This window comes from Pararge aegeria, chromosome 22 (assembly GCF_905163445.1).
Source record: "Pararge aegeria chromosome 22, ilParAegt1.1, whole genome shotgun sequence".
In the NCBI taxonomy this organism is placed as follows: Eukaryota; Metazoa; Arthropoda; class Insecta; order Lepidoptera; family Nymphalidae; genus Pararge; species Pararge aegeria.
Window position 1 is genome coordinate 5741486 of NC_053201.1, and position 25125 is coordinate 5766610.

The following is a 25125-nucleotide window of genomic DNA, read 5'->3' on the forward strand; positions in this document are numbered from 1 at the left end:
ATGCCTTGATTCAGGCATATAATTATATATCTGGTGTATTTGGTTTTACCTTACAGTGAATAAGCCCTTATTTTTGAAACACCGGTAGAAATATCAAAGTTAAATATAAAAGTACTGGTTGGAAAGTTTTCATGTTGTAAAGTTCAAGTTGAATCCAAACGGAACTACTTCTATTCATTATTTATTTTAATAAATAAAAAAAGATTTGGCAATTATGAATATTAATTAATTCAGTTTTATATTGGTTATATGTTATGACCTAGGAGTAATGACTAATGACTCTTTTGGTATAGACTGATTCTTTTAGGGCGTAAGTGACATTATTATAAATCCAATATGGTGATGAAAGAAGGCAGGTATCTCACACTGCCATCTGCCATGTCATCTTTAAAAAAAAAATGCATAAACTCTGACATACAGATTGTATAGTTTATAAGATAAGGTGGCATCATTTCATGTGCCAATTAAAGAATTGATGATGATATTGCTTAAGATGCTATAGGTCATTGTCATCACCATCATCACCACTATCAACCCATTACCGGCCCACTGCAGTGTCTCCTTATAGATTGAGAAGGTTTTAGGCCGTAGTCCACCACACTCGCTCAGTGCGGATAGGTGGACTTCATACACCATCGAGAATATTATGGAAGACTCTCAAGCATGCAGGTTTCCTCACAATGTTTCCTTCACAGGTTGTTTCAGTTCTATATATAGTATTTCTTTAAACGCACAAAAAGTTAAAGGTGCGTGCCGGAGAGCGAACGCTGTACCCCCGGAAGGAAAGCCGATGTCTTACCAACTAATCTATTATGGCTATCAAGAGTTAAAATTTTATATCCGATTCAGGGATAAACTTTCTGTACGGGATTGTGTGGATATTTAATATTTGATGGACTAAAAATTTATGAAACAGGAAAAATATTTTAATTTTGTTTCGTATTTAAATGTCACCTGGCGTTTCAAACAAGAGGGCAGTTTTTATAAATTAAACTACATCTACCACACCTGCTCTAGAACTCCGTTATATAACTCCTATTTCATTACATAAGTTAATAAAGAAGTGCATTTGACAACAAGATATAAATGTTACGGCAATTTTTATACATACCCGATGTCCTAGCTATTTTACCGACTGTGCGATAAAAGAACCGTTCTCTTGTTCTCATCCTATCATATCTAAATATTTGTTAGTAATTACCCTTTTGGTACAGACCGATTCTTTAGGGCGTAAGTGACATTATCCTAAATCCAAAATGGTGATGAAAGAAGGCAGGTATTTTGTACCTGTATGTCACCCTTGAATGTAATCCAATGGACAAATTTTAATGCATCATAACATTTAATGACTATGTTGACGTACCTAAAAATCACAGGGTGTATTTAATATGAAAGATTCTCACATAATTTATTCTAATTTGTGTAAGTTGAAGTATGTAACTCTGTTTTCGAGCATTATTTTGGGTATGTATAAAAAGGCTTTTAACTAAGTTATTAAAAAAGACAGTCGTCTACACTTGGTACTTTGACTCAATATTGAATACAATTTAACTAAGTTATTAAGACAACGGTTAGATATATTCTAAGTCAACAAATATTTTATTCTTCATTTTATACATAAACTGTACCTCAATGCCTTTTAAGTTTTACTTTGATAAGTGCATTTTTATACATAGGTGTTAATTAGGTTGTATAGCTCAGATGCAAAAGTAGTAGTAGTAGAAGTGCCATCCTTTTCTTACAGAAAGAAAAGGAAAAGGACGTTGCTACTCTTGGACCGGTCTGGTAAGGATTTGTATACAATCAAATTAAGCCCATTGACTAACTAAAAAGCTATACCACATGATAAATATATAACAAATTAGCTAAATATACCTACATACAATTTTACACAAATAAATTGATGCGATTAACATAAATAGCATACTTATATGTAATTATAATTCAATTGTATAGTATAAAGAACACCGAATAAAACTTGTTGTTTAAATATAAGTGGTAATAGATAAGTAGATTCTACGATTATTAAACAATACACCAAATCTATTGTACTCTGAGATGAACTACAGCTTCATTTTATGTTACGTCAATCATTATATATCATTAGGTTAGAGTTTTGCGTGCAACATTAATATGTGGTAAATACGATTTGCTAAATTGAAAATAGACTTGCTTTTGCTTTTTGGTAAAAATAAAGTTATAAGTATTAAAGACAATTTCTATAAAATAATAAACCGTAGGTTTAAAATATTCTGTAATAAAAGACATGCTCCACGGTTGTCACCCGACAGACCAGGTCTGATTTTCTAAATACTTTCTGTCACATTGTCAATTGGTTGTTTCCATACAAAATTAATGAGTAGCGCTTGTGAACTCATCGCAAGCTTTGTATAAGGGGTTAGAGGTCTCTACCGATTAGCAACTGTAAAAAAAGTTACAGAATAGAAGGGCCAGGTTAATACAAATTGTGGCTACTTAGAATTTCGGTACTCTATCTACAGCAATTCATACCATCCAATCCGATGAAAGACTCCATTGTTTATAGTGTACCACACCTTTCCAACATCTGGACAGCCACTTACGTATACAATTACCTATATCTTGCAGCTTAGCCCACGTATTCACCAGTTTTTTTTGAAAACTATTAGTTTTTCAGTGATGAAAAATATCCTAATCCGTATCTTATCCAAGCGGTTCAAAAAGATATCTTGTCCAAGCGGAACAAATACACCAACAAACAGACGCACTGCGCAATGTTAGTGTGGATAGTACGCATTAAGGAGGAATAAAAGACAAAATATCTTATTTCCCTATTTCCTACTTATTTCCAAAATTTTCCAGTGAGCTTGTAGACCTGTTTGAAATAAACTAATATGTAGTTGTATTGAAAGTTGTAGGTACTAGGTATTCCGCACCAACAATTCCATTTTGAAAGAACTGAATAAAAGGAACGACTTTCGTCGACGGTGCATTTACAAATCGTCAAGTTTTTTGGCCAGATCTAAAGGAATGAGGGTTCGATTGAACGTTTGGTGGTACAAGGACAGGTTGAAGGAAAAAGGGCAAAAGGGCGGTCACCTACTCGTTGGACAGATAAGGTGAAATCGTTAACCCAGACAACTGTGGTGGAATGCTTTCGACATACCAACCATCAAAAGTGGAGAAGACGCGGGATCCAATGATGCCTAAAGCCATGGAATTCATCTCAGCGGAAGAAGTCACTAGGTTAAATTGTATGTTAAAGGTCTTATTCATCTTACTTCTGTATTACTAAATAAGTTCGTCCCGGTTAATGTCGGCCTCAGAGGTCGGGAAGGTATGGTAGCAACTAATGTCAGGGCTTCAGTCGGCCTTTACCGCTAACGAACCTTTAAAATACCATTGGTGACTGGAATAGAAAAATATAACGAGGAAAATTTAGCCTAAAATAGTTTGGAATGGACCAGCTTTTTAATATTTTTTTACAAACAATCTATGTACCTATTCAACATCTAAAAGTGGTTATAAAAATATCATAAGCAACAGTCAAAGAAATCTATATAGGTTGGTATCAAACATCGACTATAAAGCTGTTGTCACACCAAGGGACATCACACCGCTTTTTATACGCTTTAGCAAAATTGATATGGAAAAATGTGAAAGATTCAATACGGCGCGGCGTGACGCATTAAGCTGCAATAGATAGTGGATCGTACATTCAAAATAATCTACATATGATTTTCAATTATTTACATAAAACAAAAAAAAAGAGAAAAAAGGTATCTAGATAAACTGCTACACAACTTATAAATATACTTTAGAAGCCAGTAACCAGTAGGTATGGGTATACAAGATTTCGTTTGCGTGGAATTTCTGTTTTCCTATAAGACTGGCTTCTTTCCTATGCACAACCATTTTCCAGTTGTGGGAATCGAACCCACGGACTCAGAAAGCAGGGTCGACTGTCAATAGTTAAAACTAATGAGTTTTGTTATTAACTTTTTGATTGTTTCCCATACAATATTTAATCGGCTATTCCTTGTGTTCAACCCACCGCTTCGCATTTCGCTTCAGCGCTTATGCTTTGATTGTTTGGGTTGTGACTTGTAGCGTGATGTTTTACAACCGATAAACTTTCTCAAGAATCATCAAATTCTAAAATAAATTTTTAAATTCGGCACCAATCTAACGCATTAAAAAAAATATCTATTTAGATATTATTAAATGTACGATTCATTCTATTGCTATGGCTCTCTTTTCCCCTAAACAGACGACAGAATAAGAAATATATTGAAGTACAAAAATAAATGCGGTAACTAACAATCGAACATTAGAAACTTTGGTCCAAATAGAAGGAATTAAAAAAAAAAGCGTTTATCCGAATTTAAGCGTGGACACGCAAATGAAGTGAAACTTCTTTAGGGTTTATAAGCTCTTAACGATACACAAGATTGCTTGCACCGTTTTCCGGATGCTATATCGGCAAATTTTAACCCATCTACTTAGGGTCCTCTGTCATCCTTTAATTCACACAAAGACTTATATGCGTTCTACGAATTAGTTTTTCGCTACACATTTCAAAACATTTTCCCCATGACTTAAAAGAAGTTTCAATTCAAAATTTACATAACAACATATCCATCTCATTTTGAACACAATTTAAAATTACAAGATATGGTTTATTTTCGATAAGCCTTAGGTATCTATAATATGTATAGCAAATAGCATTTTTATGTTGTTACCAATTTCATAAGGTAAATATTTTAACAAAGAAAGATTCTCTAAAAATACTCTAATTATTTTGTTCTTTATAGATCAGCTGATAGTAGACTTAAGGAGTCGTATTATACAGGACGAGTGATTTCAAAATATCTATAAATATATAAATCTATAATGAAATAGAATTCACAGACTTAAAATTCCGAAACTTGTTTCGATTAATTCAAAAAACGCTCAACAATACTAATTTCTAATAAAAAAAACGTTACAGTAAGTATAATTTTTACACGACGCGGTGCCGAAACGGGATGCTGATGGAATAGGTACCTGTAAATGTATAAAGGAATTAGTATATACGAAACAATAATAATCTAACTTTACTTATAAACGTTAAATATCAATAATTTTACAAATGAACGTAGAAGACAAAACATTGTGTAACTATAAAACTAATATACACATTAAGAAAGGGGTTAAGTTTGTAATTATTTTCTGCCAAGTAAATTATCAATAGCTTTTCATATTTAAATTTATAAATACAGTATTTCATATAAATTACATTTTATTTATCCGGGTCGAAGGACCAAAAGTGGCCTTACAAATTTTCATCGCTCGCACTGAAAACAGCACTTTATTGATTATTTAGCCCAACGGTTAAGTCTAGCAATTCAAAGGGTCAATAGTTAGACGGCTTATATTTATTGTAAATATTAATTTTAGTTTGTAATTATTATTTCCCTAGAAAAATATATTTTTCGTTGGTTTAATAATTAAAAAAAAATATATATATATTATTATTTCATTTCGATTATAGAGCTTACAAACCTCGGCTTCAATCCTTCTTGATGGTGTTTACAGACCTAGAAAATATTTAAAAGGCATCAGTGTTTATACATATAGGTAGTTAAACAGCTTTGAAATTTGCAATTTAAAAAGGGGCTTTGGAATTAACTAGGTGAATGTAAAATTTACTTTGTAAACAGTCCATAAAGAGATTTCTAGAAGGAATTACCAGTGGAATTTTTAGGTTTGTAATAGTTGGAGACATTTATCTATTTAGGAATATGTTGGAAAAAGTAGTTAATTCAGAGGGTTTTTTGGGGAAAGCATCGCATTCTTGGATTACATAGTTCATTTAAAGCAGATTTATTTTATCTATAAGTTTAAAGTAAGTATGCCTAAGGAAAAGTTTTAAACAGCAACATTAGACACAAGATAACACAATCGCAAAACAAAGCTGAGATTTTTTTTATAAGTCGATTTATATTGGCAACTCATCAATCATAATCAAAAAGATAGAGTTAATGAAATTTAACCCGGTGATAGTGTCGGTTAACGCAAACTCGGTGAACAAAAAAAATCTAGTAATACGAACTTTCTTTACTAAACGATATTAGTATAATCGCTTTTAGATTATCAATCCCCTTCAGCTAAAATCATTATATTGAATGAATAATATTGACTAGCTTTACATGTTTGAAGCATTTGTAATAGTGTAAACCATTTTTTTATTTCACTTTAAGTTAGCCCTTAACTGCAATCTCATCCGGCTAACCTGTAAACCAATTTAAATAAGCCCATACCCCGAATCGATTTCTACGCGGTGTCGTATCGGTACGCTAAATCGATTGCCGGTAGGGTGTAAACAGCAGACGAAATTCCACCATGTAAAAACTATAGAAGTGACCAAGTTGCAAATGTAAATCAAGACTCATCGTTTCAGCTATCAAAGAGACGGCATAAAGTATTAGAGACACACGAGTTCACGAAGATACATATAACAGATAAAGCTAACATTTATAATACACAAGGCTACGGTAGTCGGGCCAATATTGCAACTTACTATATCCATTATCAAGTTAATAAATGTCAAAGTTAAAAACTGTTGTTATTTCGTGTTTTGAATGAATATCACGTATACATTGGTTCGTTTGAAATAGTAGCTTGAAACAGCAATGCATGATCTAAAACGTTTCGTTGGTTGCAGAATTTTAGCGATTACCGTCAAGCTGTATGAGGATTAGAACATGGCTCAGTAAAATGTTTTCGAACTAGAACCGTTTTCGATATATTAATCTAATAAAGAATGGTATTGAAAAATACTTATGGAAATAATTTATAACAAGAATCTTCGCTTCACTTGTTGTTTTCATTAAACTACTGCCATGTTCGCTTCCATCAAGCCTTTTCAACAACGACACTGCCCACTTACCAAAAAAGATCAATTACCAAATAGTAATAACAAAATAACAACATAAGTACTTTTTATTACTATTTATTATATTATAACGAGTAACTTCTAAATTAAACTTCGGTTACCGAAACTTGTTCACACAAAGTTGGCTGAAAATATGAGAGAAAATAATGGTATGATTAGTCTAAAAACTTATCAAATGTAGAAAAAAAATTAAGAGCGACATTCTCTAATGTGCATAATCTTTTTTTCAGTTAGTATTGTTACTTACCGATGATTAAAGCCAAAATGATGATTCCAATGACAGCTGCAATTATCATCATCTGCGAAATCATAAATAGTTCTTGTTAAATTGATGAATTATGTGAGACAACAAGAATTTAACAGCGATGTTTTAAAAAAACCATGATATACACTTTATTCTTATTTTATTTGATTTGTAACTTGTTTTTTTAGGAAAATATGCTAATACGTAACTTTTGTCACATTTATTGACTTTGCTTGGTTTAAATGGGCTAGTCTTATTTTATTGGTTCTTCTTCTTATCGTAATCTGTTTTGTGTGTAAAAAAAAATACATAAAATATAAATATGGCGCCCAACATGGGACCAAGACCCATGTTGGGTGCCAAGTATGTTTTATCTGAAATGTTTGCAGATTTTCAATTCATATTAGTTTCAAGTGTAATACAGGATTATATGTAATATGTTTTTAAAGAATAACCTTTAGGTTCTGCAACCAGAATTTGCTTTTAAGTTTTCCGGCTTGCTGTTCAAACTGTGAGGCGCCTTGTTGTAGCGCATCTGGAAAAGAAAATAATAGTCTATCACATCCATCCACCAAATAAGACAGATTCTGAGTTGAACTTTCTCTCCTTTTTATCCATTCTTTCTTATCTATGCACTACCTTAAAATAAAAAAAACTAAGTCTTTTCTGCGTAAATCAATTACATTTTAATAGGGTTCATTTCCTACTATATAGTTGGAAGTTATCAATTTCTTTTGAATTATCATAAAAGCTTAGCCAAGATACAAACACAAAGGAAATACTAAAAGGCATTATTAATGTTGAAACGTCGTACCTGCTCTATCATCGAGCTCTGAGAGCTTTTGATCTCTCTCCAATACCTTCTCCACGTTTGTTTTCATTATATCGACCACCTGGGGGAGGTTAAATTTTAATATCAAAGATACTTTGTATAAATGAGTTACGATATTCATACCGAAGCCATTCAATATTACGCGACAAAAACAACAAATGAGTTTCCTTAAGCACTTAATAAAAGCGTTTGAACAAACTTGATTACATATTTCTGCCGTTTGAAAATTTTCTCCCTCTCTGTGAGGAAAAGTGTGCTTGGGATGTCGTTATATTATATAATGACAACAAGTATCAGAAGAAAATCTCTGCGGTTATATAAAGGTAAAAGGAAATACGGCGGATATTAAAAACCTTCATGTTATAAACCGATGGGCAATTTGTCTGATTGAGTCTGGAATTTTCAGATTGGATTTTGTATACAAGAGAGTGGAACAACTTGAACATGAGGACATAACGAAAATGGAAAAGAAGAGATTGAGTCATCTTAAAAAAAGAAGAATAAAAGAAAATAGTAAACTGAAATATGTAAGAGACAGGCGGCAAAAATTTTCACCGATATTGTAATTTTACTAGAATCACTTTAAAACACATAATACAGAAAATAAAACCAAGAAATAATTATAGATAATGGAAATGTGGAGGTAGAGATAGAGAGTAACTGAATAATCGTGCCAAGGAAATAATAAAAATTGTAAAGACGTGAATAGGTTGTAATTTAAAAAGGTCATTTATATAACGAACAAGTTTGTTCATTACGAGCAAAAAAAATAGATTTTTAATGTTATTGGCATTTCTTTTGTTTTTTATTCGATTGATATAACGAAGCTTATTTATTAATACGAGACAAGGCTACGGTTAATTTGTTTTTTTTCTCTAATTTATTGACGCCATTTTGGCACTACTGTTTGTATACGACTGTCCAGTGATCTAAAATTAGAACTTCTAAAAACAGCTTTAACATTAGTTGCGGATACATTGTATTATTATTATAATACGTCACGTAGCGGTTCAAATCAGGACAAATTTAAGGAGTATAGGAATAGACAATCCAGTGTTATCCTTACTAATACAAAGGCGAAAGTGTGTTTGTTTGTCGTTGCTTCATGCCCTGACTAAGCAACCAGTTCAATTGATTTTCGGCACACAGTTTGGTGAAAGAACGAAGAGTAACGTGAGCTACTTTTATCTCATTAAAACAAAAGATTTTACGGGATTCATTAAAAAAACCGTAGCAAGAGCGGATGAATAACGTGAGCAACAGCTAGCAAATAATAAAGGAAAGTGATCAAAATTGAGATGGCAATGAAGATGAGTTTTGTAATTGTTACTAACTTCATCCACTTGTGCCTGCGTCTGTTGCAAGCGACGCTGTGCGGCGATCTGTTGTGGTGTTTTTGGTCCACCCACTGGCATATCATCGCTGCTTGGCGCCAGTCCTCCTTCCGTCGCCCTGTCAACATATTTATCTAAGATTAGTAAGCGTATACTTTATCTGTAGTCACTGAGATCTCCAATTATGCTTACGGTTGTGTTGGTGGACACAGGTGATTCTAGAGAAGGCTCTGCTTTGGTTGGCGTCACTGGATAGGTTCTGGCTGAAGTGTTCCGTGACAGAAGACGAGTTAGAAAACCGAGGCGATCAGTCTGTAGGATTCCGACATAACCACCGCGCTTTCCTGAGTGTAAGCATAAACTCGTGTCCAAATATTTTTTATACTTACCACAGAGGTCAGAGATCTGTTTAAATTTGTTTTTGTCGTTTTACGTTTTACGGACAGCCAGACCAATGTTTAATAATATATGTCAGTGAGTATACCATACGGAATTGTCTGGTTGTCTCTCGTACGCACTGTTACAATGAGTCATTTACAATCAAGGCAGTGAAATTGTGGAATGATCTTACACGTGACATTCGTTACGCTAAATCACATTATATTTTTAAGAGTCGTCTAGAGAATTATTATCTAATACTATGTAGATTATTATATTCTAAATTTACGTTCTCTACCATTAATATGTATAAGTTTATTTTACAGTAGTGAAATATCTATTAGTTTATTTTATACATGTACTGTTTTTGTAATTATTAATATATATGTATATTTTTAGAACTTTGCGGACCGCTATAACGATTCATATGTGAGTCAATTCCTCATAATGGTTGCCTGGGATAAATCACTTCTAGTGATGACAAAGGCGGCCTGCCTTTGTTACACTAATTTAAATTACTGGTAACTTTATTTCTGTGTTGTTCTTGTGACCAATCAGTGAGTGTCATAAAGTATATTTGATTTGATTGATTACTATAGCAAAAATTAACGCCAGCTTTTATCAAGGTATTAGGAAAAATTTAAAAGTCCTGTCATCGCAAATCCTTAGTAATATTATGAATGCGAAAGAGTGTTTTTTTGTTAGTGTTTTTGTTGCTCCTACAACTTCTAACGAAGCAATCAATCAACTTAATTTTTGGCATAAAGTTATTTGAAAGAAAGGAGAGTAACATAGGCTTTTTATCTCACGAGACACAAACGGTTCCCACGGGTTTTGGGTAAAAACCCTAATTCACGCGAATGAAGAACGCAGGCAACAGCTAGTAAACTCTAAACCTTTTTCATGATTTGAACTTTTACAGGATACACTATGGCGAGTGCGCTCAGGAACTTTATAATATTGTTCCTCCGGCATTCTACCACAGAACAGCAAGACGCCGTGAATGGTGACATCCTTATGTGGTTGCCATTCAGTCAACACGTACGAAGCGCTTTTCATCTACGTTTCTAATACGTACTGCTAAGGTTTGGAACTCTCTTCTGGCATCGGTGTTTCCTAATACACACAACTTGAATGCCTTCAAGGCAAGAGTGAATAGGCATTTTCTAGGCAAGCGCGCCCCAACTCAGACCGTATCCTTGCATTCCACCAGGCATGATCGTTTTGCGCAAACCTATTTGGTTTAAAAAAAAACTATATAGAATTGGTATTGTATATGACATGGCCAAAGTGAGCTTATTTTCTGCGCATAATTGGTGGACATCTTTTCTGGGTCTTTCCCTAGTTTAGGTATTTTCTTATTAGGTAGATGTAAAACAGTGCCAACTGATTTTGAGTATTTTTCTGTATACCCACATTTCGAATGGTTAAAGGCCAACATTTTTTAATACCCACGTTTGACGAGGGTGTTTTCGTTGGCCACCTACAAAGAGGAGACCAGTTTTCATTCCCATGACTGCAAGTCAAGTTCTAGAAGGTAAAATAGTTGGGAAGAGATCTCCAGGACGTCAGAGACCCAAATGGTTGGACGATATAAGGGCTAATGTATCGGACTTATCAAAATACCTAGCCATCCACTGACCACATTTTAATATTTTAATTTAATAATGAACTAAGCAAAAGTTATATACATATTAGTTTAACAAAAGTCAATCTATAATAATGATGATAATATGGGATAATATATGGTATTTGTCAACCAACCATAAATAAATTCACGTTCTATTTGCCCTTTAAAATATTCCTGTGACCTATTTAGTGTTAAATGTCGGAGCGCGCCGATGAAATGCTTTCTTATTATCTCAAAAAGGTCAAACGTAGTCTTTTATGTTTACAGATTGTTACAAAGGGCGTCTTCCAAGAGCTTGTTTTTTGGAATACATTTGATTAAATATGTAATCAAACTGAAGATACAGTTTTTTGTTCGGGTATTTTTTGCTGGTAACAGACTGGTTTCGTTCGTGTGGCGGATTAGGTTAGGGTGGAGTGCTAGGGATCTAAGATGGGAGGAAAAGTCATTTTAAGGGCGTTTCCGGCCAACATGGACTGCAGCGCAGCTTACGTTTGTAAATTTGGGTAGTCGGACCCGGGAAGTAAGTCGTGGTAGAGCTTTATATGACAGAGCTTTTCCGGCGAAGTACTATTACTTTTGTTTTCCTTATCCTAAGGTTGCCTGGAAGAGATCGCTACAAAGTGATAAGGCCGCCTTTTGTATACTTCTTCTGTCTGTGTTTTCTTTGACGGCCGATTGGCGCAGTTTGCAGCGACCCTGCTTTCTGAGTCCAAGGCCGTGGGTTCGATTCCCACAACTGGAAAATGTTTGTGTGATGAACATAAATGTTTTTCAGTGTCTGGGTGTTTATATGTATATTATAAGTATTTATGTAAATTATTAATAAAAAATATTCATCAGTCATCTTAGTACCCATAACACAAGCTACGCTTAAATTGGGGCTAGATGGCGATGTGTGTATTGTCGTAGTATGTTTATTTGTTTATTTATTTTATTCTTCTTCTGTATTTTTATTTGTGTGCAAATAAAGAGTATAAATAAATAAAAAATATACTACCACCATGCTAATTTCTCCCGATAAGCAGTTTCAATGCAGCATTTCGGTCTGAAAGGCGTAGGTGCCGGTGTGATAGCAGAAACATGAGTCTTCACATTTACGCTTCAGGTGGGTGGATAGGCCAACGCTTTGCAGGATATGTTTCTTGCATGCCGTGCGAAGTGTTGCTCTGTTTATAGACGATGGTTTTCCACTTACCATCAGGTGGGCTATCTGCTTGGTCCATCAATTATTAACTACTAGATGCCCTGAGGCTTATCTCGCGTAATTTTGGGAAGCAGCGTACTGCTACATGCTAGTCTACACCTATAATATATGAGATTTTTATTTTTTTTTAATAAACATTTTTTTATCTTACGTAATTTTTTTTTTCAATGATAAGTATATTATATTATTTCTCTCTCTTTCTCTACCTCCAAGAATTTGTATAAAAAGTTTCATGAAGATCGGTTCAGTAGTTTTCGCGTGAAAGCGTAACAAACAAACTTACATTAACATTTATAATATTAGTAGGGATAATTAAAAAAAAGTCCATCTGTCTTAAAAAAATAGGAACACTCGCCAGCGCCTGCCTTGATCTTCTGGTGTCTATAAACTTAAGTGGACGTTTCCACCTCAACTTAAAGCCGCATATGAAGCAATGATAGCCTAGAATTAAAAACATACAGAAGCCGTTTATACGACTAATTCAAGCATTAGGTTTCGCGCCAGCTCTTCTGTGGAATTCTGCCTTCCGAACCGGTGGTAGAGTCACAGAGTTTTCTAAAATAGCTTTGGCCCACTTGAAATAGGTACATGAATTTTGATTTTTTTAATTATAATTTTCAATCGATACAAATAAACTTCGCGGTAGTACTTCCTCGGATGACCTCTGTCACAAAAAAGCTCTGCTACTAACGGAATGGGAGTGATACATATGACCTCTAACTGTACCTTTTTATTCCAAACAACGTAGTGTTCGTATCCCCTTTGTTCAAAACGAACAAAGGCACAGAGTAAAAAGAATTAAAAGTACATTTTAAAAAAGATATCGTAGAATTTTTGCAACGCTGTCAATATTCAGTGCACAAAAGGGTGGTCTGAAGTATCATATCTACTTGTTGTATACTCCACCCCTTTACGTGCAGTGAGTAAGTGAAGCGAAATATACCAATACTAAGTAATAGGTATATGAAGTTCTAACGAGTTTTTTAAAACAACCTTTTCACCAAGTGTCATGCTATTTTTTTTAGTAGAATAAGTTCACCCCGAGTTACGAGTATAAACATTAATTACCAACGGATCGTAGTAGTAGAAACTTTGAGTTTGAATTTTGCTATTTATACACGAAGTTTTTTTTTTGTAGTACTACAGTGACCTATTTAATTGATCCCATGTGTTGCCACGTAGATTAACTGGGTCACTGTATTGATTGGTATAAAATAATAAACAATATAGGCTTATGTGTAAAAAGCATCCTATATCGAGTGTCACCGGTGCGGTGCGGCGGTGGTATCAATTCAATCAATTGTGATCGTTTCATGGACAAAAAATAATAAAACTAACTACTACTATCAGACCAGTTGCTACCAAATTTTTAGATGCATAAATTAATGTACCCACGGTGAAATAGTATGAACGAGTATTTTAGTTTGCAATTACGTGTAAACTGAAAATAAAGTGAAAAAAATGAGTGTTTGTATTAAGCGAAAGCTTATAGAAAAGTCCTATTATAGTATAAAGGATTACGTAAACGATAAAAAAGCTTGGGTGTAAACAATTGCAGGTTGCTTCTTAAATTTTTTCTAATGACAATGTGAGATGGTGATAACAAAAAGAACACCCGGCTAAGTTTGTTGTGGGCTTCTTCTTAGACCAGGGCGCGATTGGAACCCTCGTAGCTTTAGTTTTAAGTTTACGATTGTAGTTATCGCCATCACTACACACTGCTATGTACACATTTTGTATACAATAACGCATCAAAAGTGCCATCTATGTGCCTATTTGAATAAAGGAATATTTGACTTTAACTTTGACTTTAAAGATTTTTACGGATTTAAGCCTATGTGTGAATTATAATATATCCATTAAAAATTTCAGTCAAGTCCGTTTTATAGTTTTAGCGTGGAAGAGTAACAAACATCCATAAATCCTCACACACAAATTTTCACGTTTATAACAATAGTAGGATAATTTAGACTTTGTGTAGATCGGTAAGATAAAAAAGACTGTTGGAGCTCGACGATAAAAAAACCACGGTCTATTGTTCCTCGGTAAGTAGTGCTTGTATACTTTGGGTGCTTTATATTGAGAAGGTCGTGCGGTACACGAATTTCGCGCTGTCAAGTGTATTGAGGCTCAAAATTGTTCTATACAAAGGTGAACATCACTCTCAGATTATTATTGCCCTATATCACCGACATATTTTCTCTTAGGAGTGAGGGAATTAGAGTTTAGAACATGCTCTTATTCCTATGACCTTATGTCATCATCATCATCTGCAGCCTAATAATATTCTATGCTGGGCACAGGCATATATAAGAAGATATAAATTTATATGTATACATATAGATAGATATATATTTATATATAGATATTTTCCTATAAGAAACGGTTTAAGACCATAGATCCACCACACTGCTTTGGTGGGATTTAACGACAGTTAAATGATAATAACCGCGACCGCCGTCTTAATGTGTTCTCCGAGGCACGGGGGCTGACACCGCCAACTTCCTAACTCCGAGCTGGTACCGAAAAAATACAATACCTTATATAATAAGGACGTGGGCCGGACATATAGCTCGGAAGGCTCTTGGTGCAAACGTCTCCTCGAATGGAAGCCATAGGGAAAAAGCCGACCAAGGTCGACCACAAATGCGCGGCTACGTGAAGAAGGTAGCCGGTTCGAATTGAATCCACAAAGCTCAAGCTCTGTTGCGAGAAGTCGAAGATGTCAAAGGAGGCCTACACCAAATAGGTCGAAAAAGGCTGAAGAAAATACCTTATATATTCAAATTCAAATTCAAATTCAAATTCATTTATTTCAAGTAGGCCTACTTTATAAGCACTTTTGAAACGTCAAGTATGCATGTTTGTGTGACTCTACCACCGGTTCGGAAAGCAGATTCTACCGAGAAGAGCCGGCAAGAAACTCAGTAGTTGCTCTTTTCCAACATCAACATTTACAATCATTTTGCTATCTTGCGGGAGATGAGAGCGAGGCTGGCTGCTTCCATTCTACCTTGTCATTGAGGAATTCATCAAATGTATAGTAACCTCGCTGTACTAGATGCGTTTTTACACATTTTTTAAATGTATGCATTGGTAGGTCAAGAATTTCCTTAGGAATCATGTTGTAAAAGCGTATACTCAACCCCACAAAGGAGTTCTGCACCTTTCGCAGACGATATGCAGATATCACTAATTTATGACCGTTTCTGGTAAGTCGATTGTTAATTTCAGCTTTTGATTTATAAAGAGTAATATTTTGCCTCACAAAGACTATATTACTATAAATGTATTGCGAAGCTACTGTAAGAATACCTATTTGTTTAAATTTTTCACGAAGCGATTCGCGTGATCCAAGTTTATATATTGATCGTACGGCTCTTTTCTGTAGTATAAATATACTTTCAATATCTGCAGCTTTTCCCCACAGCAAGATCCCATAGGACATAATACTGTGAAAGTATGCGAAATAAACAAGCCTAGCTGTTTCAACATCGGTAAGCTGTCTAATTTTCCTGATTGCATATGCAGCTGAGCTGAGTTTACTCGCTAGGCTTTCTATATGGGTACCCCACTGTAGCTTACAATCTAAGGTCACTCCTAGAAAAACAGTGGAGTTTTCTATTTTAAGTGTTTCTCCATTTATTATGATGTTTTTATCAATTTTTTTTACGTTAGGCAAAACAAATTCCAAACACATAGTTTTTTTTGCATTTAAAAGTAAGTTATTAACAGTAAACCAGTCTGACACATGTGACAAAGCACGGTTTACGTCGTCAAAATTATCTTTGTTTCTATCAGTCTTAAAAATGAGAGATGTATCATCTGCGAACAGTACAATCTCACAAGTGCCCCTGACATGGTGTGGCAGATCATTTATATACACCAGAAACAATAAGGGACCCAAAATTGAGCCTTGTGGGACACCCATTAAGGCAGAAGATCCCTTAGACTTTATGTCTTTTACGCATACCCTTTGAACTCTATCACTTAGATAAGAGGCAATTAAATTGAGTGCAACGTTTTTGATGCCATAGTGGCTTAGTTTTAATAACAACGTTTTGTGTTCAACGCAATCGAATGCTTTGGACAGATCACAGAAAACACCAATGGCATTCTGCGAACGTTCCCAGGCATCGTAAATATGCTTTATGAGTCTTGCGCCTGCATCCGTTGTACTACGACCTTTAGTGAAGCCGTACTGCTCCGGATGAAGTAAGTTATTTACATTAAAATGATTTAAAAATTGATAAAGTATAATTTTTTCAAAGACCTTACTAAGAGTTGGCAAGATTGAAATAGGCCTGTAATTGTTAAGGTCATTTTTATGACCGGATTTAAAAAGGGGTATTAATTTACTACATTTCATTAGGTTCGGAAAAATACCCATATCAACACATTCATTAAAAATTACAGCTAGATAAGGGGCAATAACGTCAATAATGTTAGAAATGACCATCACCGACATACCCCACAGATCACCGGTTTTTTTCAACTTTAATAACCTGAAATTCTTTACAATATCTATTGCAGATATATGTTTAAAATTAAATAAAACATTGCACTCTTTAACATTATCTCTCAATATACGCTGAGCTGCTATTGGTGAAGAGCTTAGAGAATCTGTTAACAAAATGGGAACATTCTGAAAGAAGTTTTCGAAAGTATTAGCAACCTCCCTGTCAGACGTCACTTTATTGTTATCAACAATAAGTTCAAAATCCACATCACGAGATTTAGTTTTTCCTGACTCGTAATTAACTATTTTCCAGGTTGTTTGTACTTTGTTATCAGATTTCATTATACTATATTTAATGTGTAGCGATTTCGCATTAGTGCAAACATTCTTAAATATTTTAGAGTATTTTTTTACGTGTTCTACGAAAGTTGGAGTATGATTAAATTGTTTTTCATCATACAGCTCATACAACTTCTCTCTACTTTTATATATACCTACAGTAGCCCAGTCACTAAATTTTAATTTATTACTGACATTGATGTGCTTAAAGTTGAATACTCTATTAAATTCGTTGTTTATAGTATTAAATAGTGCACTATAAAGACTGTCCGGATGAAAATGTTCGCACGCAATACCAGGGATTTTCGCAGTAATTTCACGTTTGAATCGCATTAATTTAGTCTTAGTTATTGGCCTACACTTTATAATTTGTCTGCTTTTATTGATAGTATTTAAAACAGTAATAAGTTGACCACAATGATCTGACCTTAAATTATTAATTATTCTTTTATCTAAAATGTCACAACTGAAAAAAATATTATCTAAGCAGGATGCTGAAGTTGCAGTTACTCTAGTAGGTTCACTAAAAGTGTGACACAAATTAAAACATTTAAATAAGTTAAGCAATCTAGCAGTTGTTGCATTTTCTAGTAAAATGTCGACATTGAAATCGCCACATACAATTACTTTTTTAGTAGAAAGACACAAACGGCCGGCCCGACAAATTACGGCCCGACCTGGGGTTTTGAACCCACAAACTCGTCCTTCGTAGTTGAATATGCATACCTAGTGAGACCAACGAGACAGTTTTTCTAATTTAATTATAATATCTTCTAATCTAATAACAGCGTCGGACGAGTCCGACAGCTTCACGTGCTCTTCAAAGCACGTGGTGAGACATCACTTATTATATTTACCCGGATCCATCGGAATACTCTGATCGTAATGCCAAGTTAAATATCTTATAAGTATAAACTATTGGGCAATCAAATGATAAAAAAACCATTTTAAATTTATAAAAATACGACGGGTATTTTCAGTGAAAAGTGCGTTCATGCTGAAAAAAACTAAAACTATATTTAAAAAAAAAAAACCGCTCACCCGCGACTTAGTCCACAAACAGATTCTTATATGTTTTCCAAACAAACTTTCTTTCACTATGCTTGCTAAAAACTATACTCCGACAAACCGCGTCGCCATGCCCGCCTGCTTTCCGTAAGTATGGGGCAATAAAATGCATAAAAGATTTTTAAATCAGACTGACATATCCCGAGTTTAGCGCGTTCCAACAATAAAATTTCATCCCCAATCAAACTCTTTTGAGGGTGGAATGTATTTTATTATTTAAATGCACAACCTAAATACAAACTTACATCCAAAAATATTGACTTTCATCCCCGATTTAATCCCCTTAGCCTCAAGAATTGGGTTAAAGTTCAGAGATAAGTGCATAATTAATAAGCACTTTTGAAACGTCAAGTCAGTCTGTTTGTAGTGACTCTACCACCGGTTCGGAAGGCAGATTCCACTGAGAAGAGCCGGCAAGAAATTTAGCAGATTGCTCTTTTCCAACATCATTTTAAAGTTTAACAATCTTTAGAATTTTTCTGTTTTGTGAGAGATGAGAGCGGAGTGGCGTGCTTCCAAGCAGCCTTGTCGTTAAGGAATTCATCAATCGTGTAGTAACCAAGATTTGTTAAACGTGTTTTAATATATTGTTTAAACTTAGGTAAAGGTAGATCTAATATTACCTTAGGTATCATGTTATAAAAGCATATACGCATATTCAAACAAAAAATCCACGTCATTACTTAAAAATTAAGTTTTTAGTGAAATTTGGAATAAAAAATTTGGCCCAACGAAAAGCTTTCCCGTTTGCACTTTCTACTTAAGAGCTCTTAATTTTAAAATAAGGGTAGGCGCATGCCCTGGCAACGGACCAAGTGGTGCTTAGCTCAAGCAACTAGGCGGAACACAGTCCCAAATAACTTAATTAAAAAAATAAAACTACTTAAAACCGGCTAAGTGTGAGTCGGACTTGCACACAAGGTTCCGTACAGTATGATACGCTACACAGTACTTATTATTTTTTATTTATTTATTTATTTATACTCTTTATTTGTACACCGCAACGTATACGCCGCAACTTTGAGTAAAAAATATAAATTTACTAAAAGACGACGAAGAGGATGAGGGTCGAAGAAGTTTCTTGTTTGCACGACAAACATGACTTACAGAAGCGGATATAATCGTGTGCGAATACAAATTCACATTCCTGGTTTCTTACTATCATTGCTTAAAGCAGTGATATTATATTGTTGAGTTTTAACTCAAAATTAGAATCCTTATTTTTGTTATGTCAAGGTACGCCAAAAAACTGGCGTTTAAAGCCTAATAACCCGTGAAATTATAAATAGTAACATATTAAATCGATGCCCAATACGGTATTCAGTTGGTATTTAGTTTGTGAACTCAAACCATCATCCCGCATTCACCCGAACGGCCTTTGACCGGTATCTAGTTCAGATCTTATCAGAGATGTGGCCTTTCTAACGTTTTAATTGTGCAGTAAACGTAACAATTAAACTGTAAAAACATAATAAAACAGTAGGTAAGAAAAAGAGTTTAAGTGCACGACAACTACAATATAGCGAGGTACTTATTGTACTAGATTAGATTTTCAAATACTAACTTAATATTATGTATTATAAATTCGAATGTGTGTTTGTCCTTTGCCCCAACTAAACAACCAATTGATTAGATATAAGTTGAAGGCGGACTCCACATACCTTTGAGAACATTATGTGAACTCTCAGGCATGCAGGTTTACTCACGATGTTTTTCTTCACCGTCGAAGCAGGTGATATTTTTAATTATTTAAACTCACATAACTTAAAAAAGTTAGAGGTGCGTGCTGGGATTCGAACTCGGCCCCACGTAAGTGAAGTCGAGCTCCTACCAAATGCGCTATCACCGCTTCTATCATAATTAATTTAAATTAATTTAAAAATAGATTCTATTGTCAAACTTCTTTAATCACAGATTTCCCAAAGGCTTGTCTGTTCTTTTTTCAAACAAATATAAATCCTTAAAATCATTGGTTACTATTGCAAAAAATGTGTGTGTGTGTCAAATACATGGTAGTATGGATTTTTTTATTTTTTTATATTATGTTTTTTTAGTCATTATTATTTAAAAAAATTAGCATTCTGCACTCCTTCTTTAAGTATATATAAACTAAAAAAGTGAGTAATTACATACTTACGGTGGAGGTCCACGCAAAAAGGGGTACTAAGTTATTGCATCACGTATTAATATATAGATATTCGATTTAAAAGAAAACTAATAGGTAAATTCGCGTGTGTTTAATAAAAGCGATCTTTTAATTTACATTGCGTGCTCAAATAGTTGCTTTAACGACCCCTTAGTGCAGCTTTTTCCACTAAATAACGTATACATCATTACCCCTACTATACTATGTCGTAGCTACGTAGGTATTTAAATGTCATACGATCGAAGCGAAGGTCAAGATATGAAGCGTTGAAGCGTCACGTCGATATTTCGTTTGACGTAGATTGCTAAGTGTATACTTAGAAATCTGAAATTTATGAAGTTTGTATATCAGTTTTTTTTTCTTTTTTAATCTTCTATTATTAATACGTGAAGCAAAAACTATGTCAATACGAATTTTCCCAAGAATAAGAGAAAACGTCAGACCAGTAAAAAAGCGTAACACACATTACCATGTATTTGATACACACACACACACACACACACACACACGCATATATTATATAGGTATTATTCTTTGTGAAACATTTTTTTGATTATATTTTTTTTGAAAAAACTTAGGCAAATTAACAATGTAACATTGGCGAAATCTGTGGTTAAAGAAGTCTTTGACAATAGAACCGAAATAATGTTCAAACTTATAACCACTAGTTCCACTATTTAGCCCTTGACTGCAATCTCACCTGGTGGTAAGTGATGCTGCAGTCTAAGATGGTAACGGGCTAACCTGTTGTGGGGAACGGCAGTTATATTAAACCTAAAACTTTGTATTTAGTAGCAATTAGAACTTAACTTAGTAATTAGGCATTGGTTAATAATATTATCACCAAACGACAAAAATATAAGTTTGTTTAATTATCATTTTTTAATTCAGCAGAATTCCAGCATCCCATGATATTCCCACGCCGTCTATGATTTGAAAAAAAGTCAAAGTCACATAATTTTCAAAATAAAACTGTTCCAAATCTTAAAAATTCTCTTATTTTTCGAATTTTAATAAACCTATCTTGAAAAATGAATGTCTGAAATCTTCATTTTTGATTTTTTTATTCAATTATCATCGGCAACGTGGGAAAACCACGGAATATTGGAATTCTGCGCAGTCACTGGCATCCTCTAGTAAAAATTAAAAACTTGATGGCTCTATAAGGCTGGTAGAAAATAATGTATCTGTCATATAATAATAAAATACTATAGACGTGCTCTCCGAGGCATGATTTTGCATAAGTCAAGTAATACACCTCCTGTCTTGAGAGCAAGTTATTAATAGGTCTGTGCATGTAATTATAATCGTTAAACTCTGATTAGAGCAGCGTGGAGGCTCAGAATTCCTCACTCATAAAACGTAAGCCGAATCACTACAGACACCATGGTCTGAAATTATGGTGGGTACTCTTAGGGCAAGAATACTACGCTGGCCAAGTACAGTAGTTAGACTTCATACCCCTTTTAGAACCATCTGTCGAGCTCTCAGGCATGCAGGTTTCCTCACGACGTTGGCCTTCACAGTTAAAACAAGGCATTAAATATCACTTGTTTTAAATTTATCCGCACTTAACTTCTAAAAGTTAGAAGTGCTTGCCGGAATCGAACCTCGCCTTAGGGAATGCAAGGCCTACGTCCTAATCAGGCTATCATTCTTTTTTAGTGTTCCTAGCCTTATACACGCATATCTTCTATCTATCTATCTATAAATATAAAAGAGAAAGTGTATGGGTATGTTCCGTATAGGCTCCGAAACGGCGAGATTTCAATGAAACTTTCAGGGAATCTTCGGATTGACCTGGCGAGTAATCCTGTAAAGTTTAGTGACGATCGGAGCACTCCTATTTTTGAACTGCCAAACTGTCAAATACAGCTTGATGATGTAAGTTTATTGTTTAAATAAAATAATGCAAAATCTAGCCCGGCGAAGCGGGCTGGGTACGCTAGTCTGCGATAAAAACTAACTTAGCAAGTTAAAGATACAAAAGCTTCCACGCGTTCAGTAGACTGGTAATCAATCAATGTGTCAAAATCGATACAACTCCACGGGTCAAAGACCTAGGTGTACACGAGCCCTAGCTTGGCTGAAAATACACTAATCAATATAGACATGGTGTCGACGAAAATAAATATAGCCTTCAAGAACAACTTGTTGTTGCATCACCTTAATTAAGTGGATTTTAATTGTCTGTAAACTTTAATGAGACCAAAAAAAAAACAAAGTTCGGATAGAAGCAGGGGGTAACTTTGCGGAAATCCATGATATATTATGAAAATGAAGCTTAATTTTGCTATACTCCGCGAAAAGCAGGGGAATCTGTATGGTGTAATTGATATTTCCCCTGTATAGCAAATTGTATAAAAGCTGTAAAGAAATATCGATCTTTGTATAAAAGTTACGTGAACGTGCGTTTTTCTTTGATTTAGAAATTATTTCAGTGGTAACATTTATTATTAGGTTAAATTTTATTAGTATTAGTAACAAGAGGTGAAACCTGAAGTTTAGGTGATTAATTAAGAGAAATAACTTAATTATTACAGCTTGAACAAGAATATGCGTAGTTTAGTAAAATTAATTTTATAATATCATTTAAATCAAATATAGACAACCGATGATGTTTTAAAGTAAGACAATTGTTTTAAAAGCAGATTTTAGGATCGAAAATGTATATCATTTTCGATAAACATCGTCAATGTTATAAAAGATCAAACGACGCGTAATATAAGATTCCTTTTGTACTTACATTTTTCCACTTGATTGGTTCTGCTTTCGTAGTTGGAGAAAATCCGAAATGTAACGAGCGCGTTTAACGAATGTTCACATATAATTTACAATATTCATTCACTGAAAAGACGCTTCCCGATCTATGCACCTTCACTGCCCAGAACGAAATGAATGTGTTTTATGAATGGGATGCTCACTAGATTTTCCTACAAGTACATCGGCGAATAATCTATTTTTAGTAACGTCCTTTCTCCCCTTTCGTGTCCTTTTTCGATACTCTATTTAATCAGAAACACTCAGGAGCCATACCCCGTTAACAAATAAAAGGAATAACTGGAGAATAATGTGAAAATGCGCGATATTTAAGAAAATACGGATAGAAGTGAAAACCTTCCGCGACAAGGTTTCCCGATTTGCATGGAAGAGGGCGCGCCTGTATTTTCCTTAATAGGTACGAATGGTCTAAAAATACCATTAGGAATTTCGCACGAAGTTTAACTCTATATCGAAAGCACTAAGGTTTTAATTCTATTAAAGTGAAAAGCAGTACGTTTTGTGTAGCTATGTGTTTTTGTGAATGTGTGTGTTAAAACTTCGGCGCATGCGTACTTAAACGGGTGGACGGGAACAAAAATCAATTCGGATATGTGGGTGTTACGTAATGTTAGAGACAAGTTTGCGTTGGCGATTGTTCTTCTATAATTGGGGTTAATCTTATTGAATACATTCTTGTTAAAGAGTATTTTCTCAAAGGATTAATAGAAAACGCTTTCTGCGGAGATTTGTCCTGAAAATGTGGCTTAATTTAGTCTCGCCTGCGCGCTTCGTAGGTGGGTAGACGAGGGACGCGGGAAGGGTATGCCTCTTGACACAAGAGTTATGTATTGACGAAAAATTCCATTGAACTTTCTCATGTTACCCGGCTATGGAAAATTCTGAGTTTCGAGTCGAACTTTCTGGTACAATTTCTATCGTGTTTGTCATTAAATGCAACCTCAACTCAAAGCACAATGAGCTAATACTTGTATAACAGCTCTATTATAGCTTTATTTAGTTATAGCTACAGTATATAGCACGTTCACTTTTATTATTAACTAGTGTACCCAGCCCGCTTCGCCGGGCTAGATTTTGCTTTATTTAAGTTAAACAATAAACTTACATAATTAAATTTTTAATAAAAGCTGCATTTGACCGTTCAAAAATAGGAGTGCTCCGATCGTCGCCAAACTTTACAGGATTACTCGCCAGGTAAATCTGGAGATTCCCTGAAAGTTTCATTGAAATCGGTCCAGCCAGTTTCGGAGCCTATACGGAACATACCCACACACTTTCTCTTATATATATATATATCTTATATATATATATATATATATATATATCTTATATATATATATATCTTATATATATATATATATATATATATATATAAGATATTGAAAATAAAAATAAGCTTTATGGATCGCGGTAAATTTTAACAATTCATAAAAATATTAAAAAAAAACAAAGTCAAAGTCGATTAGTGATGTGCACATTACATGTACAAAATAACATAGAAGAGTTGATGGCGATAACTAAATTCGTCAACCTAAAACTAAATCTACGCGAGTTCCAAACGCGCCCTGGTCTAAGAAGAAGCCCACAACAAATTTAGCCGGTTGTTTTTTTTTTGTTATCACCATCTCACATTGTCACTTAAAACTATTAAGGAAGCAACCTTAAAAATAATGTGACGTTGTGGTCAATGGGTCACTTCCTCAGCTTTGTGTTGCAGTACCATGGCAGTAGCCTGCCAAGGACCCAAGGTGATGATACCACGGACAGGCAACGACTAACGTAGTGTTTGTA

At 34.4% G+C, this 25125-nt stretch overlaps 1 protein-coding gene across 2 annotated transcripts; it reads right to left on the reverse strand.

The window, feature by feature from the left end:
- Positions 1-1726: 1726 nt before the first annotated feature.
- Positions 1727-23672, reverse strand: LOC120633837 (vesicle-associated membrane protein 2-like). Of its 2 annotated transcripts, XM_039904199.1 has the most exons (7): positions 23300-23672; positions 9327-9444; positions 7975-8053; positions 7616-7695; positions 7164-7215; positions 5524-5558; positions 1727-5025 (listed from the first exon to the last, which is right to left on the reverse strand). In XM_039904199.1, coding segments are annotated over exons 1-6 (339 nt in total). In that variant the 5' UTR covers positions 23302-23672; the 3' UTR covers positions 1727-5025; positions 5524-5550. The 2 variants fall into 2 exon arrangements, with proteins under 2 accessions (XP_039760133.1, XP_039760132.1); XM_039904198.1 differs by lacking the exons at positions 1727-5025; positions 5524-5558 and adding an exon at positions 6991-7041.
- Between the last annotated feature and the right edge of the window lie 1453 nt (positions 23673-25125).

Coding starts and splice junctions, on each gene's coding strand:
- LOC120633837 (XM_039904198.1), bottom strand. Junction 8,054..9,326: donor CGCAGGCACAAGTGGATGAA/GTTAGTAACAAT, acceptor AACCTCCCCCAG/GTGGTCGATATAATGAAAAC. Junction 7,696..7,974: donor AGAGCTCGATGATAGAGCAG/GTACGACGTTTC, acceptor TTTCTTTTCCAG/ATGCGCTACAACAAGGCGCC.